This window comes from Falco punctatus (genome assembly GCF_963210335.1).
Source record: "Falco punctatus genome assembly, chromosome: 3".
Classification (NCBI taxonomy): domain Eukaryota; kingdom Metazoa; phylum Chordata; class Aves; order Falconiformes; family Falconidae; genus Falco; species Falco punctatus.
The window spans coordinates 11,307,601-11,328,416 of NC_137582.1; the positions used below are offsets into that span (position 1 = coordinate 11,307,601).

At 42.2% G+C, this 20,816-nt stretch overlaps 1 protein-coding gene across 1 annotated transcript in view; it reads left to right on the forward strand.

The window, feature by feature from the left end:
- MYO10 (myosin X) overlaps positions 1-20,816 on the forward strand; it is a 166,684-nt gene that overhangs the window by 102,305 nt on the left and 43,563 nt on the right. The window contains 8 exon segments of the mRNA XM_080377795.1: positions 528-674; positions 854-954; positions 1,184-1,250; positions 2,621-2,713; positions 3,449-3,517; positions 3,700-3,782; positions 5,224-5,332; positions 8,488-8,568. Coding sequence (XP_080233921.1) covers positions 528-674; positions 854-954; positions 1,184-1,250; positions 2,621-2,713; positions 3,449-3,517; positions 3,700-3,782; positions 5,224-5,332; positions 8,488-8,568 — 750 coding nt within the window.

The window sequence follows — 20,816 nt, forward strand, 5'->3', positions numbered from 1 at the left end:
TATTCTTACTAAATCTGATCACTTACCATTTTTTTTCAACTTCTAATCATGTAGGCTGATATTTTTTATTACGGACATTTGTGTCAGGTGGGTATTTTTGAAAACTTTCAGCAGAAATAATTTTATTATTAAGAAGGGCATTAGAAATAAGTATACATAACATTATGCTTGCCTCTAGAAAGGGGTAAATTAAGGTGTTATTTCCGACCCTACTTTTCTTCCTCCACACTTTAAGTTTACCATTTCCTGATTCTTCAGTGCATTAGCCTTGAAACGTAATTGTAAATTTAATAATGTATTATTATATATAATGTAACAGGTGTCTACCTGTTACAACTTACACCATTAAAGCTTAAGTCGTGATGCTCTGTAACTGATAATACAGTTGCTGTCAAGGTATGTAGGAATACAAACCTGCTTACACTATACGTTGCTTTATGCTGTGCCAAGAGTGCTGACCAGCAAAGTCTGGTAAGTTCTCAGTTACAGAGGTGACTGACCCATTGTGTATTCCTCCTTTAATGCAGGCAATAGACAGCAGAGATTCTATGGCTATGGCACTTTATTCTCAGTGTTTTGCTTGGGTCATTAAGAAAATCAACAGCAGAATCAGGAGCAAGGAAGACTTCAAGTCTGTTGGAATTTTGGACATATTTGGATTTGAAAACTTTGAGGTAGGTTTCAAAAGCTTGTTCGAATGCATTGTCTGATATTTATGCTTCATTGTTCTACATAGCTTTGTCATCTTCACTGGAACTTGGTTATTGAACAGGTTACGAATTAAACCAGTGCCTTGTTTGCAAAATGAAATAGTTGGAGTGTATGCATTTTTGAAAATGTCTTGTCTCTTTAGGTAAACCGTTTTGAGCAGTTCAATATTAACTATGCAAATGAAAAGCTTCAGGAGTATTTCAACAAGCACATCTTTTCCTTGGAGCAACTGGAATACAGCAGGTAAGAGAGACAGATTACATTTGAAATTTTTAAAATATCAGTATTCACTTGAAATCTGAGTTCCCAGCTACCTTAGCTTCCTTTGAGAATCTCTCTGGAGCTGTGTATTTTTTACAACACGCTGGTTTTGCTGTAATTTGCCTGATAAAATACATCAGCTCTTTCTATTTCTATATTTAGATAATTTCGTTGTAGTTGTCAATAAAAAGGCCCTCCTTATCTTTCTTAGGGAAGGACTAATTTGGGAGGATATTGACTGGACAGACAACGGAGAGTGCTTGGATCTTATTGAAAAGGTAATAAAGGTTTTGATAGTGGTACCTATTTCTAGTTTTTGTTGGGAGGTAATGTGTCTATAAAGCACTTGCCAACCCAAAGAACAAGTGAAGAGAGTGGTGGATCTTGCATGTTTAAATAGTGAACTTCTAACCAGATCATTTTCATGTGTGGATATATTATAGATTACATTGTAAGTTCAATATATGTATCTTTTAGTAACTTTTTAACAGTGTATGGCTATATACAAAAGCAATGTTGAGAGGTGATTAAAAGGAATAGAAAGAGGGGCAGAAAGAATGACAGTGTCTTGCTCCTGTAATGACTTTTCATGGCATGCAGGTAATCTTCATTTGTTGCCTGCCAGTTTTGGCTTCATCCATAATTTTGTTTGCGTTCTGATTTGTGCTAAAGGAACATGTAGATGGTCATGAAGTTTCTGCAACTGTCTGGTAGGAACATTAGTGGTGAGGGGCAGATGAGTCTGAGTTCACTGCACAGACATGATAACTCTGACTGGATGATGAAGCCAAAGTTATCTATCGTTTCATCCGTGTTCACTTATGCCAGCAGTGCAAGCAGGCTGTGTGAGTTTACCTCCGTAGCAGGGTGTATGGCTGCATGAATTTAGACGGCCACAGAAGCTGATGGCATCCAGCTGGCAGGACGTGACTGCAGTCAGGATAGTGTGGTTTGTCAGGAGCTGCTCCGGCCCGGTGGGAAGTGGCTTATTAAAATGTGCACTTAGAGAACTGTGTTTTTGTGAAAGGCTGTGTCAGCCTGAAGCTTGCTGGACACATTAATTGCAGGGTAGCTTGCTTTGTTCACCACCTCTTCTAGTATTAGAAGTAGGGAACATCAAAGGAAATCATGCAGAGGCATATGCAAAAGCAAAGGGAGGTTGTGTTTCATGCGGTGCGTAGTTAAATGGTGTATCTTTTGCTGTGCCCCTGGGCACTGTGGCTGCAAAAAGTTTGCATTGGTTCAACAAGTAAGTAGATGATTTTGTGGAAGAGAAAATTTTGAAAGGTTGTTTACACAAACTTCTCAGATTTAAGGGACTCCTGATTATTGGAGATCTTGGATGCTAGGGATATATTCTGGGACTGTGCCACTGTATGCACGAAAAAACTGCCTACATCAGGAGAACTGTGGCTTCTTCCAGTACCTTCTTTATTTTGCCCCTGTGTCGTATGCTATATATAAGTCAAATGGAGTTGCCAGAAAAATAGGATTGCAGTCCTCTGTGAGTGGGGTTTTAGTCATGTATGGGTGGTTTTGTGGCTCTCTGCACACAACAGTTTTAAGAACTTGGTGATTTTTCCGAACTGAGGACAATGTCTGTCCATCTGGGCACTAATTCATCTTCTGCCTCTTCTTCCTGTTCTAGAAACTGGGACTGCTAGCACTCATCAACGAAGAGAGCCATTTTCCTCAAGCTACTGACTCCACCTTACTGGAGAAGCTGAATACCCAGCATGCTGTATGTGATATTTTGATCATGTTTTCTGTGCAAATTATGGAGGGTCTCTTTGCTTTGTAGCAGTTTGTGGTTCAAATATATGGATGCATAGTTGTACAGGCTGTTTTGGATGTGTTCTGTATCATTTGCTGTCAAGTCTGAGTCAGTTACCTGGAAGAACATACCCTTGTTACTGCCCAGTTAAAGATTTCTGTATTGGTGAATAAACCAAATTCTGCTCTTAAAGCTCTGACAGCCTGCAGTAACTCAGATTATTTAGGTCATCAGTTTCTCTTGATTTAATGAAGTATTCACTTTGATGTCATTTACTGAAAGGTTGCTGTCTCCTCTGTCCAGATAGTGTTACTGTTGTTTGGGATTCTAGAATTAATTTTGAGAATTTTCTGGGATACAGGCGTACCCACCAGTCTTCATAACTGCCAGGTTAAGACAGAGCCTTTTTCTCGGAGTGCCTGTAATAGATGGTTCTGCCAGATGGGTTCAGGTTTAGTATAATGCCTTTTTAGATAGTGTAAATCTGTTATTACTGCATTTGAAGCAGCCCAGACTAACAAATCCTATTATCGTTATAAGTTGGTTGTTTGCTTTTGGAGCACTAATCTTTCAGGGAGTTCACTAGAAGACAATGGTTTGTTTAGGTCTGTGTTTGGAGGATGATGTGATGCTTTTTATCATTCTACTCCCTGACACTCCCCTGCCTCAAATATTTTTCTCTTTTCTTTCCCCTCCAATTAGAACAATCCTTTTTATGTAAAACCAAGAGTTGCCGTTCACAACTTTGGAGTGAAGCACTACGCTGGGGAGGTAATTTTCTTTTCTTTATTTGCTGAAATTATTCCAAACGGAGTTTTAATTAGCTTAATTTTACCCTGAGGCTGCTGAAAATTAACTAAGGAACTCTGTTCCCTCAGCACTTTTTAAAGTACTGCTCTTGTGAGGAGTGCCTGACTGCTTGGCTTGTTTGAAACAGCTCTGTTTCCTGCTAGGTCCAGTATGATGTCAGGGGGATCTTGGAGAAGAACAGAGATACTTTCAGAGACGATCTCCTGAACTTGTTACGTGAAAGCAGGTACGTTTCTGCAATTTTTATTTAGGGCATGATGTTAAGGGGCGTCACATCACCTAATTCTACCAGAGTTTATCACCTGATTCTGCCAAGGTTTGAATACGTTAGATGTTGCATAGCATCAGACCTTGACAGAGTCGAAATGAGCATGGAGGAAATACCAGAGGTGCCTGTAAGCAAATCTGACTGTAATCGGTTCTCACAGAGTCAGGTTTTCGTACAGTACCTTGCCCCTGTTCAGTCCAGGTGGTTGCTAGAGTGCTCTCTTGCGACTCAGTGGTAAGGATGCTGAAAGCTGGTGATGGCTTGTAACTGTTTCAGGGTGTCTCACAGGCAGTGTGCATGTGTGTTCTTTTGCTTCACATACAGCCCAATTTGCTGGTATTTCTGCCATTGCCTGATGTGATTGAAAGCTTAGAGCCAGGGACCTACTGCAGTGCAAATTGCCATATAGTAGTTGCTTCAAAGGGAGAATTTCTGTAAAGATTTATCTTTCTGGAAGTCTGAGCTTGGACATCTTTGGTACCTGCATGCCTCCTGTCATTCTGCTGTGTAAGGTCTCAGGATCCATATACAGTGGTACCCTGTGAGCCAGAGCAGTACCACATCCCTTTTCGTAGGGATATGTGAGACTGCAGAACACACAGAGGGGTGACTGAAGAGGAAGGAGCTGAGCCCGGGTGTTGCCATCTCATCTGCTGCCCTCCCCCATCCTGTCCTGTCATCCTGCCTTGCTGTGCAAGTTGCTTGTTTGTAAATTCCTTAAGCCCTTCTGTGCAGGGGAAACGGTTAATAAATATTTCCCTCTCTGTGTCTGTTCTAGTTTCATGATATGTCTGACATAACATGTGTCAACTGAACTATGTAGGTAAAAGTAATAAATGAGTTAAAGCTGCTGGGCCTGGTTTTGCTCTTGCACCGACGTCTGTCTGGAGCTGAAGTTAAAAGGTCTGGGTTTCTGCAGAAGTGTAAGACAAGGGTACCCAGCTGATAGGGTAGAAAAAACTGCACGCACAGCTGGTATCTGAAAATGACGCTCATGAGGGTGGTTTGCAATGCCCCCAAACAAGCTGGAAGTCTTGTATTTTAGTCTTTGTTTAGGTACAGTTCCCATTACAGTCAGCTGGAGTTTTGGTTGAGTGAGTGGAGTAAAATGCAGTACAGACTCTAGGACTTCACACTTCATTTTCCTAATGATGTGTTGGGAGTGGAGAAGAAAGAACCCCCTTGTTTTGTTTTGCTTTGTGGGTTTTTTCCTTCCCTGCAGACATTCTGCAAAGGCAATATCTATTGCTTATTAAAGGTTATTGAGAAAATTAATATGCATTTTTTGGATGGAGGAGCTGCTTTCTAAGAGACGGTGCTTTCTTTGCCTTCTGTAGTGGTAAACTTCATAGTCTGTTAAGAAATACTTTGGAGATACTCTTTTTCTTTCCCATTCCAGCCTTGATTTCATCTACGATCTATTTGAACATGTTTCAAGTCGCAACAATCAAGACACTCTTAAATGTGGAAGCAAGCACCGAAAACCCACTGTCAGTCTCCAGTTCAAGGTTAGTTAATGTGTTGTCTCTGCTTTGTAGCTAATCGGTGATAGATAAACCCTGTTCAGTAAAGATTAAAACAGGCAAAACTTCAACATCAAAACATTACTGTTGTTGCCATGAAACTGCACTTCTTATCAACTGATGGGCCATGCTAGCTAGCTACAAGCAGATGCTGACCTTTGCATCACACCGTGCACACAAGGCTCCTGTTGCTTCCCACTTGTGTATTTGTCCATATTGTAAAGCTCATCTATGAAGTTGGTCTCTCTCGTCCTGGTGTTTCTTTCTAATCTAAAACCAACCACAAAACTGCACAAAGCCTTACAGCTTTGTGGTGCCTGTGTGCTAAGAAAAATAAGTACTGAATAAGTACCTCATTAAGGTGTTGCCTTGGTTTTTAACTTAAAGTTTGGAAAGCATTTTTATTAAACACCTTTTTATGAGGCTTTATAGCCCTCCCATCAAAAATGGCATGAAATTGAAATCTAGCATAAAGTCTATCTGCAAATTATTTGAAAGAGAAGGGTTGGCACAAAACTTTTTCTAAATTGCATGAGTACAAGTCTGGATTAGTTGTCTTTCATTTTTTTTGGAATTAATATACATTTGTACTGTTCATTCCCTTTTTATTAAAAAAGGGAGCAGACGCAAACCCCTTGAGGCAGATTTTATCCTAATAAACTGTTGCTAAGGGTTGGACAGAACAGCAAGGAGTGTATGCTGGGATACACAGAATGTCTTTTATTAAAAAAACACTAACGTTATATTCCCTGGACAACTTGCTTTGTGCTGCCATCTCTCATCTTGGACAATACCCATTTCTTGTGGTGAGGAGGTGTTATTTGCTAGCTCTCTGGGGCAGCAGAGGTACTGTTGCCACATAGTCATTTGGACCTGTGCAAAGTAGACCTTTAAGATGTTCCTGTATAAAAATATATAGTGACCCTATTATTGTGCCCACTTTGCAGGGTAGAACATAACATAGAGTTCCTTCTCTTCTCCGTCAGGGCCCCTGAACAATGTAAAGCATGATAGAACATGAATTCAAAACATTGTTGCTTCTTATCTGCAGCTGCAGTAAATGACTGTTAACCAGCTGGGCTGCTTTACAAGAGGTTGACCTTCACATCATGCCAACCTCAAAGAATTATGTTGGGTGTTTTTTTCCATGTTTTAAAGCCTTCCAGGGATTAGTCCATCTCGTTTCAACTGAAGATAAGAACTTTGACTTCACAGTTTTATTCTCATGATAGTTTGGTTAACTCTTCTTTCCATTTGACAGCCTGCCTAACGCGGGCCTGGGGTTGCACGCAGAACAGCTGAGGTTGGACACCATCTGTTCAGCCTATTGCCTAAAGCAGGGCAAACTTCAGATTAGCTGGTCACCTGACAGAGACTTAGGGGCGTGCAACACTGTGCAGGCTCTGGCTGGCTGTAGCACAGATGGATGTGAAAACAGATGAAATTAGTTTTGTTTGGAGTGATCAACTTTTACAGTCTCGGCCTGCGCTGAGAGAATTTGCTTAGTTGTCCGTAGATGTTGTAATGTTCACACAGGTTTAATAAGATGAAGCTTTCACATTTTGAAGCTGTAAATATTTGTCTTTACACAAAAATATTTGTTGTTGTATCTTCTGGCTGTGTAATGTTTGCTGCTCCTGACTCTCGGTCTGTAGGCTGGCAAAGGCCAACGAACCAAGAGCTACCACTGATGTTCCCAGTCACTTCACCATTTGCTCCCTTTGCTCAATACCAGCTCCTGTGCACAGCCACAACTCTGCCTGTTGCCTTTATCACTTCATGTTTAATCACCAGGAAAGCCCTTATTTTGCAGATTAAAGCAAGAATTTGTTGTAACAGACTGCCATTGGCAGTTTTGGTCCAAAACATATGGTAGGACACACAGTGTTGCTCCTTTTTAAAAGTGAATTTTCTGTCTCTTTAGCAGCCTGCTCTGTATTCTGTCCGCTGCCTGGCACACAGTGTCATGGTTTAGGGGTGAGACGTAACCATTGCTAGCTTTCTGGGCTCTTCAGAGCCTTGGCTCCCCACTATACAGTCATTTTTATCTCTGCAAAGTGAACACAAGACTTAAGTTTAAAAAGGTTTATCATACTTAATGATACAGAATGAGGCAAGTTGGAATAAGGTATGGAATGATGGCTCAGGTGGGAAAGAGGCGGATGTGTAATTAAAGTAATCATCATAAAAGGACTGAGGGGGTTTTGTGATTTTTATCTCCAGGTTGAGGTTCAGATAACTGATAGTCTAATGTGTATTGGGTCATTCAGAGTTATAAAAGTAAGAAAAAAACCATGCTTTCTTCTATGTTTTTTTAGCTGAACCTTATAGTCTGTGTTAAATGCAATTAGTTGTCACATGAAATAACTGAAAACACTGTTAGAATTGTAAAATTCAATAAGGTGTGTATTCTGTACCACTCTTACCATTTACTTGATCTTTGTTCATTTCAGGAGGGGGGCGTTCCAGAATCTAGTACTGATAAAACAATGTCTACTGTATTCTAAAGTAACTCTTTTTTCAGATTTTTGTAATATTTTTTTCTACCCTCTTATTGACTTGCATATGTTATCGGAGTGTCCTTTTAAGCAAGAAAGTTTGAGACTGCACAGGAGAAAGGAGCTCCCTGAGCACAAAATGCTGCTGATGGCAGGGAAAATGGTGAATGAGTGGACACAGGGTGGCTGAAATGAAAAGAGGAAATCTGGTTTTGTGGGTATTTCGATTTTACCTTGGACCTCTTATCTTTCCTTTTGACTTGCTTCAGTTCAGCAGTTTAGGAATGTGGATCCTAGGTCTTAAGCTGTCATTGAAAAGATCTGTGAAACAGCAACTTCCCAGTTTGGTGTTTCCTTATGAAGAGTTTTCTTTATGTCAATCTGTATATCTCATTCACTGTAAAACAGTGATGATGGTTTTGATCAGAAAAGGGGCTGATGGAAGAAACGAACGTGCACATAACCATTCTGTATGTTGAAATGCAAGAGCGTTCATGGTACAGTAATTTCTGGTGCATACCACTAGGTGTTGCAGTTAGATACTGTCTGCAAGGCAAAGCTGCAAGAGCTTTTGCCAGGGTTATGTTGCTTGTACCGTAAGTCAGCTTATGAAGTGCTGTCTTCTTTCTACCTGTGTTTTAGGAATCGCTTCATTCTTTAATGGCAACGCTGAGTTCTTCAAATCCTTTCTTTGTTCGGTGCATCAAACCCAACGTGCAGAAGGTAAGGTTTAAAATTGTGCCTGTCATTTCTGTATGTCTCAGGCCAAATCGTCCGCTGCCTGTCTGGTTACTTACCGCTGTGTGAAGCAGAGGGTAGCTTTCTTCACTGACTTTGTAAAAGGCTCTGCAAGGTGAAGGCACTGGGAAGAGCTTTTGATTTCTTTTTGCATGTGGCTCATGTCTTTGGGCACGTCTTTAATAGTCATTGCTCACAACTCTGATAAATAACTGGTTCTAAGGGTGGTTATAAGAGGAGGGTAAAAGGATGGACTGCATGTTTGACAACTCTGAGAGCCTTTTTAGGAAGAAAATGTCAAAACTGCAGTTTGTTTTAAATCAGTAGAGGCAGTGAGTGGTGGTGCATATAGCAAAACTGATGGGAATCAGACTCTTAGTCTTTCCATTTATGTACAATTCTAAGTGTCCGTGCTGGCTGTTCTGTTACAGAATTATTTTTTTAAAACAGACTTGGAAACTAAGGCTTACTGTATCAATTTTGCCTTTTGAGTCACAGATAATGAAAGGCAATGTCAAGACTTCCTTAGATATGTTGGAGGGCTCTCTAGAAATGAAGCAGTAATGCTATAGTGGTCGCTGAAGTTAATATTGTTAGCCTGGTCCTGATATTTTGGGGGTTTGCACATCTGTTTTTGGCTTTATAGGCTGGTATTCGGGTATGTCTACTTATGTCAAAAGTGCAACAGGCAGAGGTGCTAACAGATCTGGTTTATGGTCTTCACATGGCAACTTAGAAATAGGTGACTGCTATAAATCCAGTTTTTATTAAGTTTGTATGGGACATCTGGTTATTCAGGACACTAACACATCAGACATGGCAGATTTCATCGCACATTTTTGTGCTATCTGGACAGTACATCCTTGTCTTTACATGTTTTCAGTTAGTAACTGTTGACGCCACTTTTGCACCGTTACTCGTGATGTGTCAAATAACATGCAGGTTGTGTACACCTTAGCAAGAGGGAACAGCCTGGAAGCGAATAAGACCTGCTTTCTGTGTCCTGGAGTGTTCAGTGCTCTGAGGTGTGCAGCCACCTGGTCGCCAAACAAGGCGCCAAAGCGCCTTGGCCAGCAGCTGCTCTCTGTGAGCCTGTCTGTCTGTGGTAGAGCTCCTGATCACTGAGGGAGGGCACTTCTGAAAAGCTTGTTGTCTTCCCTGCTCCCATTCTTGCCTGGAAGCCCCGTGACCTTTATAAAGCCCACCTGCTGCCACTGGAGTAGAAGAAGAACTTCAGTAACTCACGTTTTCCTTATTTGCCCTTTTGCATCCGAGTAAGACTCATCTCCACAGTACCAGTCACAAGGATTTGCCATAGTTGACGCAAGAACCAGGCACTTGTTGCATTTCCATAGCAAGGAAAACACCGAGTTCCCACCCCTATGTTGGTTTACCAGTCCATTCCCACTGGAATGCTCCATCCCTGACAAATTTGGCATATGCTACTGTATCTCCACATACATTTTACTATCGTTAAAACAAAGTTTTCACAGAATTAGCAGCTCTGTGCAAGCAAAAGGAGCTTGAGACAGCCTCAGTCTCAGGAAACTACATGTAATTGCAGGAGCGCATGCAGGAACAGATTAGGAAATTCCTGTAGACAATCCCTTTCAAAGTACTTATAAAATGTCACTGAATCTTACACAAAAATGTTTGTCCTTGTTTTCCATTTGCTTCACTATGATTGCAAATTTAACTTGATTCAGTGGCTATACCAAATAAAAAATCCTGTTTGAAGAACAAGAGTAGAGAAAAGGGTCACACGGCTTACCTACCGTAGGTGATTCAGTAGAAGACGATGGAAAATGAGAAGGAAAGCATATCTACTACTTGTTGATGGCATTCTTCCCTCAGGAAAGTGTTCTCAAAGCGCATTTTTGGGATCCACTATTTTAAGTTTCCTCTGCTGTACACTGCTCTCTGTTCCCCCCCAGGTCTCACAGACACTGATTTTTAGTGCCAGTCTTGTGACGTTGGTGGTGTTTCTCCTTCTGCAGCAGTGCAGGTACAGAAGCAGGCATGTGAATGGCATTTGGCTCCTCCCTAGCTCAGCTGCATTCTGTGGATGCACATCACATTTAACATTTCATAGTTTATCCTGTCATACAACTTGTTGCTTCTTTTCAGTTAGACACAGGAAAATCAGGTGAGTCAGTTTGCATAGCTCTGAACCAGCATGGCTCAGAGACATGTTAGCTGTGCATGGGCTACCAGGGATTGCTGTGTACGTGACTCACTGTGCAGGGTTGGTTAGAAGCATAACTGCTTGAGAAATTTCGATGTGCCGCTGAAACAGAGAAACTGGGATTGAAAGAAAGTAAAAAAAAAGTTCACTGAGCTTTTTCCTCTGTGTTTTCCGTCCATAGGTTTTACTCTGCAGTGATGGTGATACAGAATGGTAAAACGTCACTCCTCAAAAAGTGCTTAAAGCAGTGCTTGCCAAATTACAAATCATAGAATCATAGAACCATTTAGGTTGGAAAAGACCTTCCAGATCATCAAGTCCAGGCGTTAACCCAGGACTGCCAAGTCCATCATTAAACCATGTCCCTAAGCACCGCATCTACATGGTTTTTAAACACTTCCAGGGATGGTGATTCCACCACTGCCCTGGGAAGCCAGTTCCAATGGTTGACCACCCTTTCAGTGCAGAAATTTTTCCTGATAGCCAATCTAAACCTCCCCTGGTGCAACTTGAGGCCGTTTCTTCTTGTCCTACTGCTTGTTACTTGGGAGAAGAGACTGACACCCACCTGCCTACAACCTCCTTTCTGGTAGTTGTAGAGATCAATAAGGTGCCCCCTGAGTCTCCTCATCTCCATGCTGAACAACCCCAGTTCCCTCAGGTGCTCCAGACCCTACACCAGCTTTGTTGCCCGTCTCTGGACACACTCCAGCACCTCAGTGTCCCTCTTGCAGTGAGGGGCCCAAACCTGAAAACAGTATTCGAGGTGCAGCCTCACCAGTGCCGAGTGCAGGGGCATGATCCTTGTCCTGCTGTCCACACTGTTTCTGATGGTGTGAAAGGAAGGGGTGTTTTAGTTGTTTTTTTGAAATATGCAGTGTTAAAGGAGAGCTGGACCAGAGAGACTCGGTAAGCAGAGCACTGAAGTTGTGTTACCAGGAGCAAAGCCACTGAAGCTACTCGTTGCTCTCTGGGTTGGGTACGAATAGGTGGCACACCTATCATCGAGCACCCCCTGTAACCCTGTAACAGCTCGAGAGGAGGAGCTGGTGGTGCTCAAGAGCTGTTTTACTCTGGAAATATGTTTGAATTCCGTAGGTGAATGAGGTTGAGCAGACAGAAGACAAATTCAAGCCTTTGAAGAGCGTAACATGCATCAGACAGTACTTTCTCTGCTCTTCTAGGCATTGAAGTATATTCATGTTGGATAAGAGATGTGATGATTTACAGTAATTATTTGATTTTTTAATTGAACAAAAGTTTAATTTTTAAATATGTTACAGTGGCAAGCAAAAACAATTCATCATACGCAGTAAACCACTGAACATCTACATATCAAAGCAGTATCTACACTCATTAATGCAGTTCCCTAAAGGGAGTGCACAGAGTACATGACCTTTTGTCACAAGACATTTCAGCAAGCAGGCCTCAGACAGAAGAACAGAGGACTCATTAATCTTTGGGAGACCCTCAAACAATCAGTGTATCTGTTTTCACAGTTTCCAGTCTCTTCTGAACTAGCTATAACATGGAAACTTTTCCACGTGGTATGCTTAATGAGTATTTTCTGCTAATGAAGGGTCTTTCTCCTCAGCTCCCCTTATCTTCAGTGCAGCTTGCAGAACAACGTGTCGTTTCATCCTGTTGAACTTTGACACATCTTTCTCTATTTCTTAGTCTCATGTTTCTTTTCCTGCCTCCTACTCTACTCAATGATGATTCCTCCGTGCAACCTTGCCTTTTCTGGTCTCCGTCTATCCTTTAATAAAATAAAATAAAACCAAAAAACACATGAAAACAAACAAAAAATAACAGCAACTACACCCACTCCACCCACCCAAAAAAAACCAAAAAAAAACCAACCAAAAAAACCCCCACCAACAAAACAAAAGAGACTGTATTTTTAAAGCAAGCTACAAGCATTGCTACAGCGCTTAGCTGGATGTTTCTTCCAGCTTGCTGCTATTAATGAAGTTGCTAAGCCTTGGTGCTGCTCAGGAGACAGTTCAGGGTAAATTTGAGATCTGAACTTCCTACACAAGCTGTTTCAGAGGCAGAAATTTTCCTGTTGACCAGAAGGAGTGAGCCTCAGGCAGACTGACTCAAGTGCATTCTCAAGGTCCCTTCTCCATTTAGGACTTTTCTTCAGAAAATACATTGGCATAATCATTGCAAGTGGCCCCTGCCTCCAGCATCTGCATGGCTCATCTGTGCTGGTCTCTTAAAACCTCAGTTACTACAGCTTGCTTCTGTAATTCCCTGTTCTTGAGACTTTGGCAGGTCCAGACGTGACTGTTCTCTCATGCAGGTAGATAGGTGCTTCCACTTCTCTTTGGTTACAGATCTAAGTCCAGTTTGGTCATGACGGGCAAAATCCAGGCTTTGTTAGATTTGGCGTGAAATGTTTGATGTAGACAAGAATGTCACTTTTTTGTTGTTGTTTGGTGTTTTTTTTTTATTTGTTAGGAAACCTGTGTTGGTGTGTACCACGTGAACAGGACCACGAGGTCTCTACTAACCTCCCTGTCTGCTCATTTATTGTCTGTCTCGTTCCTCTGTTGCAGTGATGGTCTTGCCAGGAGCAGGATAAAAGCTGCCGTCTCTGAAGCTTGTGAACTCTGAAGGGACAGTTCGTTTCTCTGCAGTTTGGGTTTTTTTATATTAATTGTTTTAATCTTAAAATTTAATTAGGTAAGGCAAAGAATTAAGACAAAATTAAACCTACTGCAGGGTAGGAGTTATAGGGAGCAACAGAAAAAGTGAAACTAGTAATAACTTCGCAATTCAAAGGAAGACTTGTAGAGAAAGATCTGTAATAAATCCTGTAAGGCTTACTGCTGCTTAGGAGTCCTGTCATGCTCCATATTCATTCTGGGAAAATTACTATCAAGGCAGTAAGATTGCTAACATCGCTTCTGGGGACAGAGCCGTTTAAAGGGATCAAGGCAGGGCTATTGGCACCTGCAAGGTACTTTGAGGCGTAGGTCATTAATAGCCATGAGACGCCCTGGAATAGCAAGCAGTATGTCCCCTAGTACAAAATAGGATGCAAACCTATTTCACTTGGCGTCTGAATTAAACTTGTGCTCTTAAAATAGCTCTGAATCATTACAAACGTAAGTATAGCATGATACCAACCTAAACACCACTTAGGAGTACAACTCTGGAACGTGGGTACATAGGAACAGTGAGAAAACAGCTTGGCCCCATCTGTGAGGATGATTGTGTGCAGGGTGTGGAGCAGGTATGAGTTCAGTGAACGCAGTACGTGAGCTGGTTGTCAAGCTGGAATTGCAATATTGTCATATTGAGACCTGACTGTATGAATTACTGAGTTTGACTTGTAGAGAGATTTTTTTGCAGAAATACATGGATGAGAACAGTGCAAGTCTAATGCTGCTGCATTGAGGACAGCACCGATGTAAGACCTTAAAAGATGCAGGGAGGGAGACTGAGCTTCAAGGATACTTTACTATACCTTCAGCACAGGGTTGCTAAGCATCTGGATAAGGCTTTACTTTTAAGTGTCTTTATTTTAAAAAACTATCCTTAATAAAACAGTCCAGCTTCAAACTTCGATGCACATCCTACTGCAGTTTATACCAAGTATGTGCTTCATACACCAGCCTCAGTCACTTGGCAGACTCTGGGACTCCTTACTGGGGACTAGATGCCTTTGTGGGTTTTGAAAGATGCTGAGCCCAGCAGTTAAAAGCTAAAAAGTGTCAGGCCCTAAATGGAGGCGCCTTTATGGTTTGTTCACTTGGTTGCAGAGCCCTGGGGTGGCCCTTCTGCAGTGAAACTGAAATGTTCTCTGATGCTGGGAGCTAGCAGATCACAGGGTAAATTTGACTTGCTATCCATAAGAAAAAGGGAAGGGAAAACCTGATCATCACTTTAATAGCTACTCTGTCATACTTCGAAAGTGAAGGGAATAGATTATATGGCCCAGGAACAGCTGCTGGGGGTGTTTGGTGCTGTTTGTAGAAAGCTACGGTCTAACACTGCTCATTTACAGCTGTAAAGCTGTATTAGAGATCCTTCTTGCCTGTTGGAAAAATCTCTCTTTAATCTCAGTTGTTCTCAATAAATACATGTTATAAGAAGGCTTTCTGGCTGCCAGTTACTGCTGTCGTTGCTTCTGGAGGGAGCAGAGCCACGGGCTCCGAGCACAGATCGGGCTTGCTGGGGCAGTGTGGGTCAGGCTCCGGGAGCTGCCGTTCAGGCTCATCCTTTGGGAGCAGAGCAGCCATTTCCCAAAAACATAGCGTGTTGGCCCTATCTCACAGGCCAAGAAGTGCGTGGGGCCAAAGGCAAACTACTTATCCTTAGCCCTTTAGTTCATAAGGCTTTATTGTTTGTAGTCAGGAAGGCGCAGTCGTAAGGTGTGGCGTCGTGCCTGGCCAATGCTGCTTAATTCGGCTACCTGGATCTTGTCGCCTTGGGTTTTGTAGAATTACATAGCTTCAAATTGGGACTTGTGGAGTATGTCCCAGCTGCATCATTTTCTGGCACATCACTCGAGTAATTAGGTCAGGCGCTAGAAGACTTCTTAGGTAAAAGTGATAAGGAGAGTGGGTGTGAGGAGAGCAGTCGCTCCTGCTCCCAAAGTGCCGGCAGTAATGTTACGTGTGAATCTGAATCCCTGGCTGAAAGAACAAGACGATTCCTGCACAGAATTTCATGCTGCACAGGCAGCGCCTGTCTTTGGTGTCGCCTCCGAAAGATCACTCCCGTCACTCCTGCAGTGCAGCTGTCGGTTATGCTCCCCGGGAGCCACTGGGTTGTCCCTTTGTCACCACCTCGGAGCGTCGCTGCTTGCTGCGCTGAAGTAGGTCATTCCACTCTCCAGGCAATCACCCAGACAGGCATGTTCTTCTTCTTCATCAAGGTTTGTTGTTTACTAAGCAGGGCTGACTAGGCATCTCTTTGCTAAGTGTATTAGCCTTTGTCTTTCAGTGGAGTAAGGAGTTTAAAACTGAGGTGTTTAAGGCTGGGGATGGAGCTGAGATGGGGTGCTGCCGGGGAGGGAGCAGATGCTGTGCTGTAAAGATTGCATCAAACTCCAGGCAGTGCAAGCAAACAGATTTTTGCATGTTTTGCAGCACGTACGTGCACAGTTGGCCAAGTTTCCCAGAAAGACTGTTTGGTAGGACTCTGTCCGCAAGTGGTAGGAGTCATTTTTGGATCTCAGGTAGTAACTGTGGCAGTGTGCTTTTGTGAGCAGGGTGGGGGGATGCATGGGGAGCGAAGGCTGCTTCAGGGGGAACTTGGGAGGAGGTGGCCCAAATGGCAAAGTACCAGAACGATTCTGGGGGAAAATTAAAAATACCCCACCCCTAGGCATTCTAAGTGCAATATTTATGTAGTTTGGTGTAGTATTTAGAAGCGAGAAGAATTTTGACTGCTGCAGCAGACTGTCAGCAGCAGAGGATCTTACCGCCTCCAGCTGACTTCCAAGTACTGCAATAATTCTGCATTTTGTTCCACCTGATAGATTTTTTGTGTTCTACTAATTCCTTCGTGTGTGATTGTGTGACATAGACGGGCATTCACAGAACTGCAGCTACTGATCCCAAGTCTGAAGTTTTTGCTTTTTATAAAGACTGAGCAAAGAACTTGGCTTTTCTTCCTTCTTGTGCACTCTACCGAGTATTTGAATTGCAAGCATTGTCATGCAAATGTATGCACAGAAACAGTGTGTACTTTATCAAGCTTTGTAAGTTTTCTTTTTTAACTACAAAAAAAAAAAAAATCCCCCCACATCTCTAGATGGCAATTTACATTCAAATCCTGTTTGCTGTGTTCTCATGGTAACTACTCCAAGGGAATATGCACAGTCCATGATAAATAGACATCCTTAGAGCTCCAAAAGCATCGCTGGGGTACAGAGTATTGTTCTCTAGCAAAAACTTTTAACGTCCGTAACTCCCTTGCTAAACTGTGTCTTAGGGCATTTTGTGTATTTTATCTCTTAAGGTTTAGGAATTTGTTGGCTGTGAAATATATTTACATTCTTGATGCCTATAAAGTGAGATTAGCCCTTGTGTCCTGTTAGTCAGGAATATCTACAGCGATTGCTGTAGAGCCAGCCCTCACTAGGCTTGACTTCCTTTGAGTAGCAGCAGGAATGAATTAAGCAAGTACAGCCAAAGATATCACATGAAAGACTTGAAATACCAGTGAGCTGAAGAAAGCCCTGTTCTGTGTGTGTCTGTGTGTGTGTCTGTGTGTGTGTGCATAGCTGCAACTGCTAAAGATTCAGTTTTTCACAATGGGTGAACGCTGAAGGGTGAAAAAGCCTTAAAAGGTAAGGGGCTTAATTCATGCAGGTTTTTTAATAATTTTAATCTTGCGTACTTGGAGCTGTGGTGGACTTGTAGGAAAAGAAAGTGCCTGGGGTTTGGCTAGGGAAGCTGTGCTGGAAATGTTTCTGGGCTTGTATTTTCTTTTTAAAGAGGGTAAATGCACGCAGAATCAAGTTTGTGAAAAAATGACAAAATTTACTGGTCTAATCATATTTTCGAATGCCAGGAGAGCTTTGCTGCCAAGCAGTCTGCTTTAATAAATCACACTCCGTTTGAAAGTTAAAGGGGCGATTGTTCACAGAGCAGGGAAGAAGTCAGCAGAAGTAGAGCTGTGTGTGCGGAGCCGGGGGAAGACCTGTGTTGCAGTGACGGGCTGCTTTCTGGAGAAAGATCTTTTCTGTTGTTCAGCAGTCTGTGGTGTAGATTCAGGAAAACCAGCTATGTAAAGTTTTAAGACAATAGTATTCCTGTAATTTATTAAGGCATAAGGCATGGCTGTAGTTTTGCATTGATTACATGATAAGAAAGCAACACTGGGGATGAGTGTGTTTGGGGTGGGGGGAGTCCAGCAAGATACCTGCAGCACCCAGAAGTCTAAACTAGTTTAGTAGTTTTACTGGAGAAACTTGATGGGGCACATTTGAGACAGTAATTTTTATGCCATAGAAATGCAGGAAATGGAATACACCTGGAAAAAAATAATAATTGCAGTAGTAATGGAAAGGATACCTCAACAGAAGTATATTTTGACTTTGTTTGCTGTGTCAGCTCCCCCCTTCTGCCCCTAATGAAATAAACCCCCCAAAACCAACCCAGCAGGTAAAATAGCTCTGTTCGCCGCTGATTGCCTTTGCTTCTGGGATCTGTGTTTTACTTCTTGCTTTCCCACTTAAAGAGCTTGCCTCTGCAGACATCAGAATTCAGCCACAGGGTAGAAAATTAGGATAAAATTGCTTGAGAGAACCTGTTATGAAGGGAATGGGCTTGATCCTGAATCATTGAAGTCTATGGGAGTTTTATTCTGGTCTCAAGAAGAGCAACCCTAGATTTGCCTTGCAAATCTAGATGAAGGAGATAGGATCTGATAAAGTGCCTATGGGACTGGGAAAGGGGGTTCTCATAACTTGTAGTTGTTCTTCCCTCACTGATGTTAAGAGGTGTCCTCTTAAACCTTAATGGTAACAGTGGTAGTAGGTCAAAAAGTAGGTATTTTTGTTGTGTGGAACATCAAATATACGTATTCGGTATTTCTTCCGCTAAAACTGGTTAGATTGTTAGATTCAAAAAAGGTAAAATTTGTTTTGCGCATATTCAAAAAATGTATTTACAAGCTGTAACATAAATGGAAGCATAATGATTTTTTTTTCTAATACAGCTAGATTACTGATAGGAATTACCTGAAAGTTACAGTACTGTCCCAACTATTCACAGATCTTCATCAGAGCTACCCTCGGAACACAGAATCTGTGTCAAGAGCAGAATGTGATATTGTCTAAGAGTAGGTTTGGGTCAGTTGCTAAATTTTTTTTTTACTTTTAACTGTATCTGTCTGTTCATGTATATATATATATGTATATATGTGGCTTTTCTGTATTCAGTCACAGGATGCAGAGAAGGAGCAAAGCCTTCATGGGGGGAAAACCTCTGTGATGAATTTGCAAGGACTAAGTACACTTCAGAACATTTGCTATCACCTCCTAAGATTAAACTTCAAACATGAAATGCTTCCTGAAAGCACATCTAAGCATCTTATCTTTGTTGTCTAACTTACACCCAGAATTTACTGTTTCTGGTGGTTTTAGCCAGTTTATAAGCCTAGGAAGCAAGACAGGTCCATTCCTAACACTGTCATTAGAATTACAGAAGTGAGGTTGTGGTTTCATTTGTATGGAGTGGAATGTAGTAGCTGTAAAGTCCATGTTTCAGGACATCAGCTGAGTCATAGCTGTGTGACGGCAGTCAGCCTAAAGTACAGGAGGTTTTTGGCTGATGCATGATGAGGTTTGAGGTTGCTGCTGATGGTTTTTCTCCTCCACGTTCCTGATGTGCGCTCCGTGTTCAGGCAACAGAGAGCTGGGCTAGGGAGGTGGTAGCACCACAACTCCTCGGGCTCTGTGGGCAGTTACTACTTTTGTTGTTCAGTCCCAAGCACAGGGTGAGCTTACGCTCTCTTCAGGTCTGTGAAGTTGCTGGTGAGCCAGGAAGCCCAATGCGCTCTGTAAATCATTCAGGACACTGGGAAGTTTATTGTTGTAGCTGCCACCTTGGATTGTCCCATACACCTGTGAACACTGTGCAGTGTTTAGTGTAGAAAAGACAAGTCTGTCACCTAACTCATAGTGCTGTGCTGTGTTTCCACCATTTACACGATGAAATCTATCATGGCATTTTTGAAACTCAGTCTGTGTAGATCTAGACATCATAATCACGAAGTATGTGGTACATAGGGGCTTTGGGGGATCTCAAAGCTTCTAATAGTCAAGCAGAGATAAAGTAGATGGGTTGAGAGAGGCATCCACTTTCAGAAAGCCAGATAAATGCCAAATCCTCTGTGATACTGGCTTTCTCGAATGAATGGCTGCCCCAGATTCAGCATGAAAAGGATGAGTACGTCCATCTGCAGCTTGCCAGCCACACCATTTGTGCATATTTAGCCAAAAAGGAACAGTGTCCAGCCTCATAAATTAAGTAGTCTTTCAAAGGAAGAAATGATTATTTCTGTTAAAAGGTTTAGTGCTTAAATTCACTTCACATAATTTTTTTAATATAAGCAAACAATTTGCATAGCAAACGAAGTTGCGTTTAGGAAGGTTGATTCTGTCTTCAGTGTCTCTTTCTGATTCAGACGTGAAGGGTTATGTTTTGTTGTATACTTAAGCCAGCCTAGGAATTTCTCAGGGGAGAAGTGGCTGTTCAGCCATCCAAAATTGCCATTTCTCTGTGACCACTGGTGCAGAACATAGCATGTCTCAAATCGGCCCCATTCTTGGAGGGCACGTACATCTCATTGGCCTCAATGGGCTCAAACCACACATTTAAATGCTTTGCTTAAGTTGTTACTGGTTTTACGCTGCTTTGACCAGCACGTACCAGCATAGCTGGAGCCACAGCGCCTCTTGTCCCACAGCTTTGAAGAGGAGTGAGGCATGTATGCAGCTCCTTACAGTTGCATACCCAGCCTGAAGTTGCAAGTCATCTTGTTTCAACTGTCGCTCCAGTTGCGTGGAGTCCATGCTGCTGGCCAGTCCCAGGAGAATGTAGGTAGTGCTGGTATGTCAGCAATGGAACCGATCATGGAGGCTCACCGGTCTGTTTTCACCGTGATCAGAGAACAGGGAAGAGGGATAGAAAAATCCACTTCTGGGGCAGGAAGAGCCGTATCTTTGCTTAAATGCGCTGCAGTAGATTGTAAAACCAGAAGTAAGGGCAGAGCTTTTCTCCACAGGATCATCTAAAAAAAATGTATAGAGACAACCAAATGTGTTCGTCATATAACTAAGATGGAAATAGCCTTAGTGAAACAAAGGGCCATTGACCAGCGTCCCTGCCCGTCAGTTCTGCAGGCTTTGTGGAAATGAACAGTGGCATCGTAATGAAATCACTCAGAAGGTAGTTGAATGTAAATTAGTTAGGTCCTGATGTAATTTTACCATCTATTATAATCCATTGTTTCGCTCGCTCTCTGTTTATGTGTGTGTGTCGTTAGATCAGTTAGTAGTTTGGTAACCATATTGGTGTTA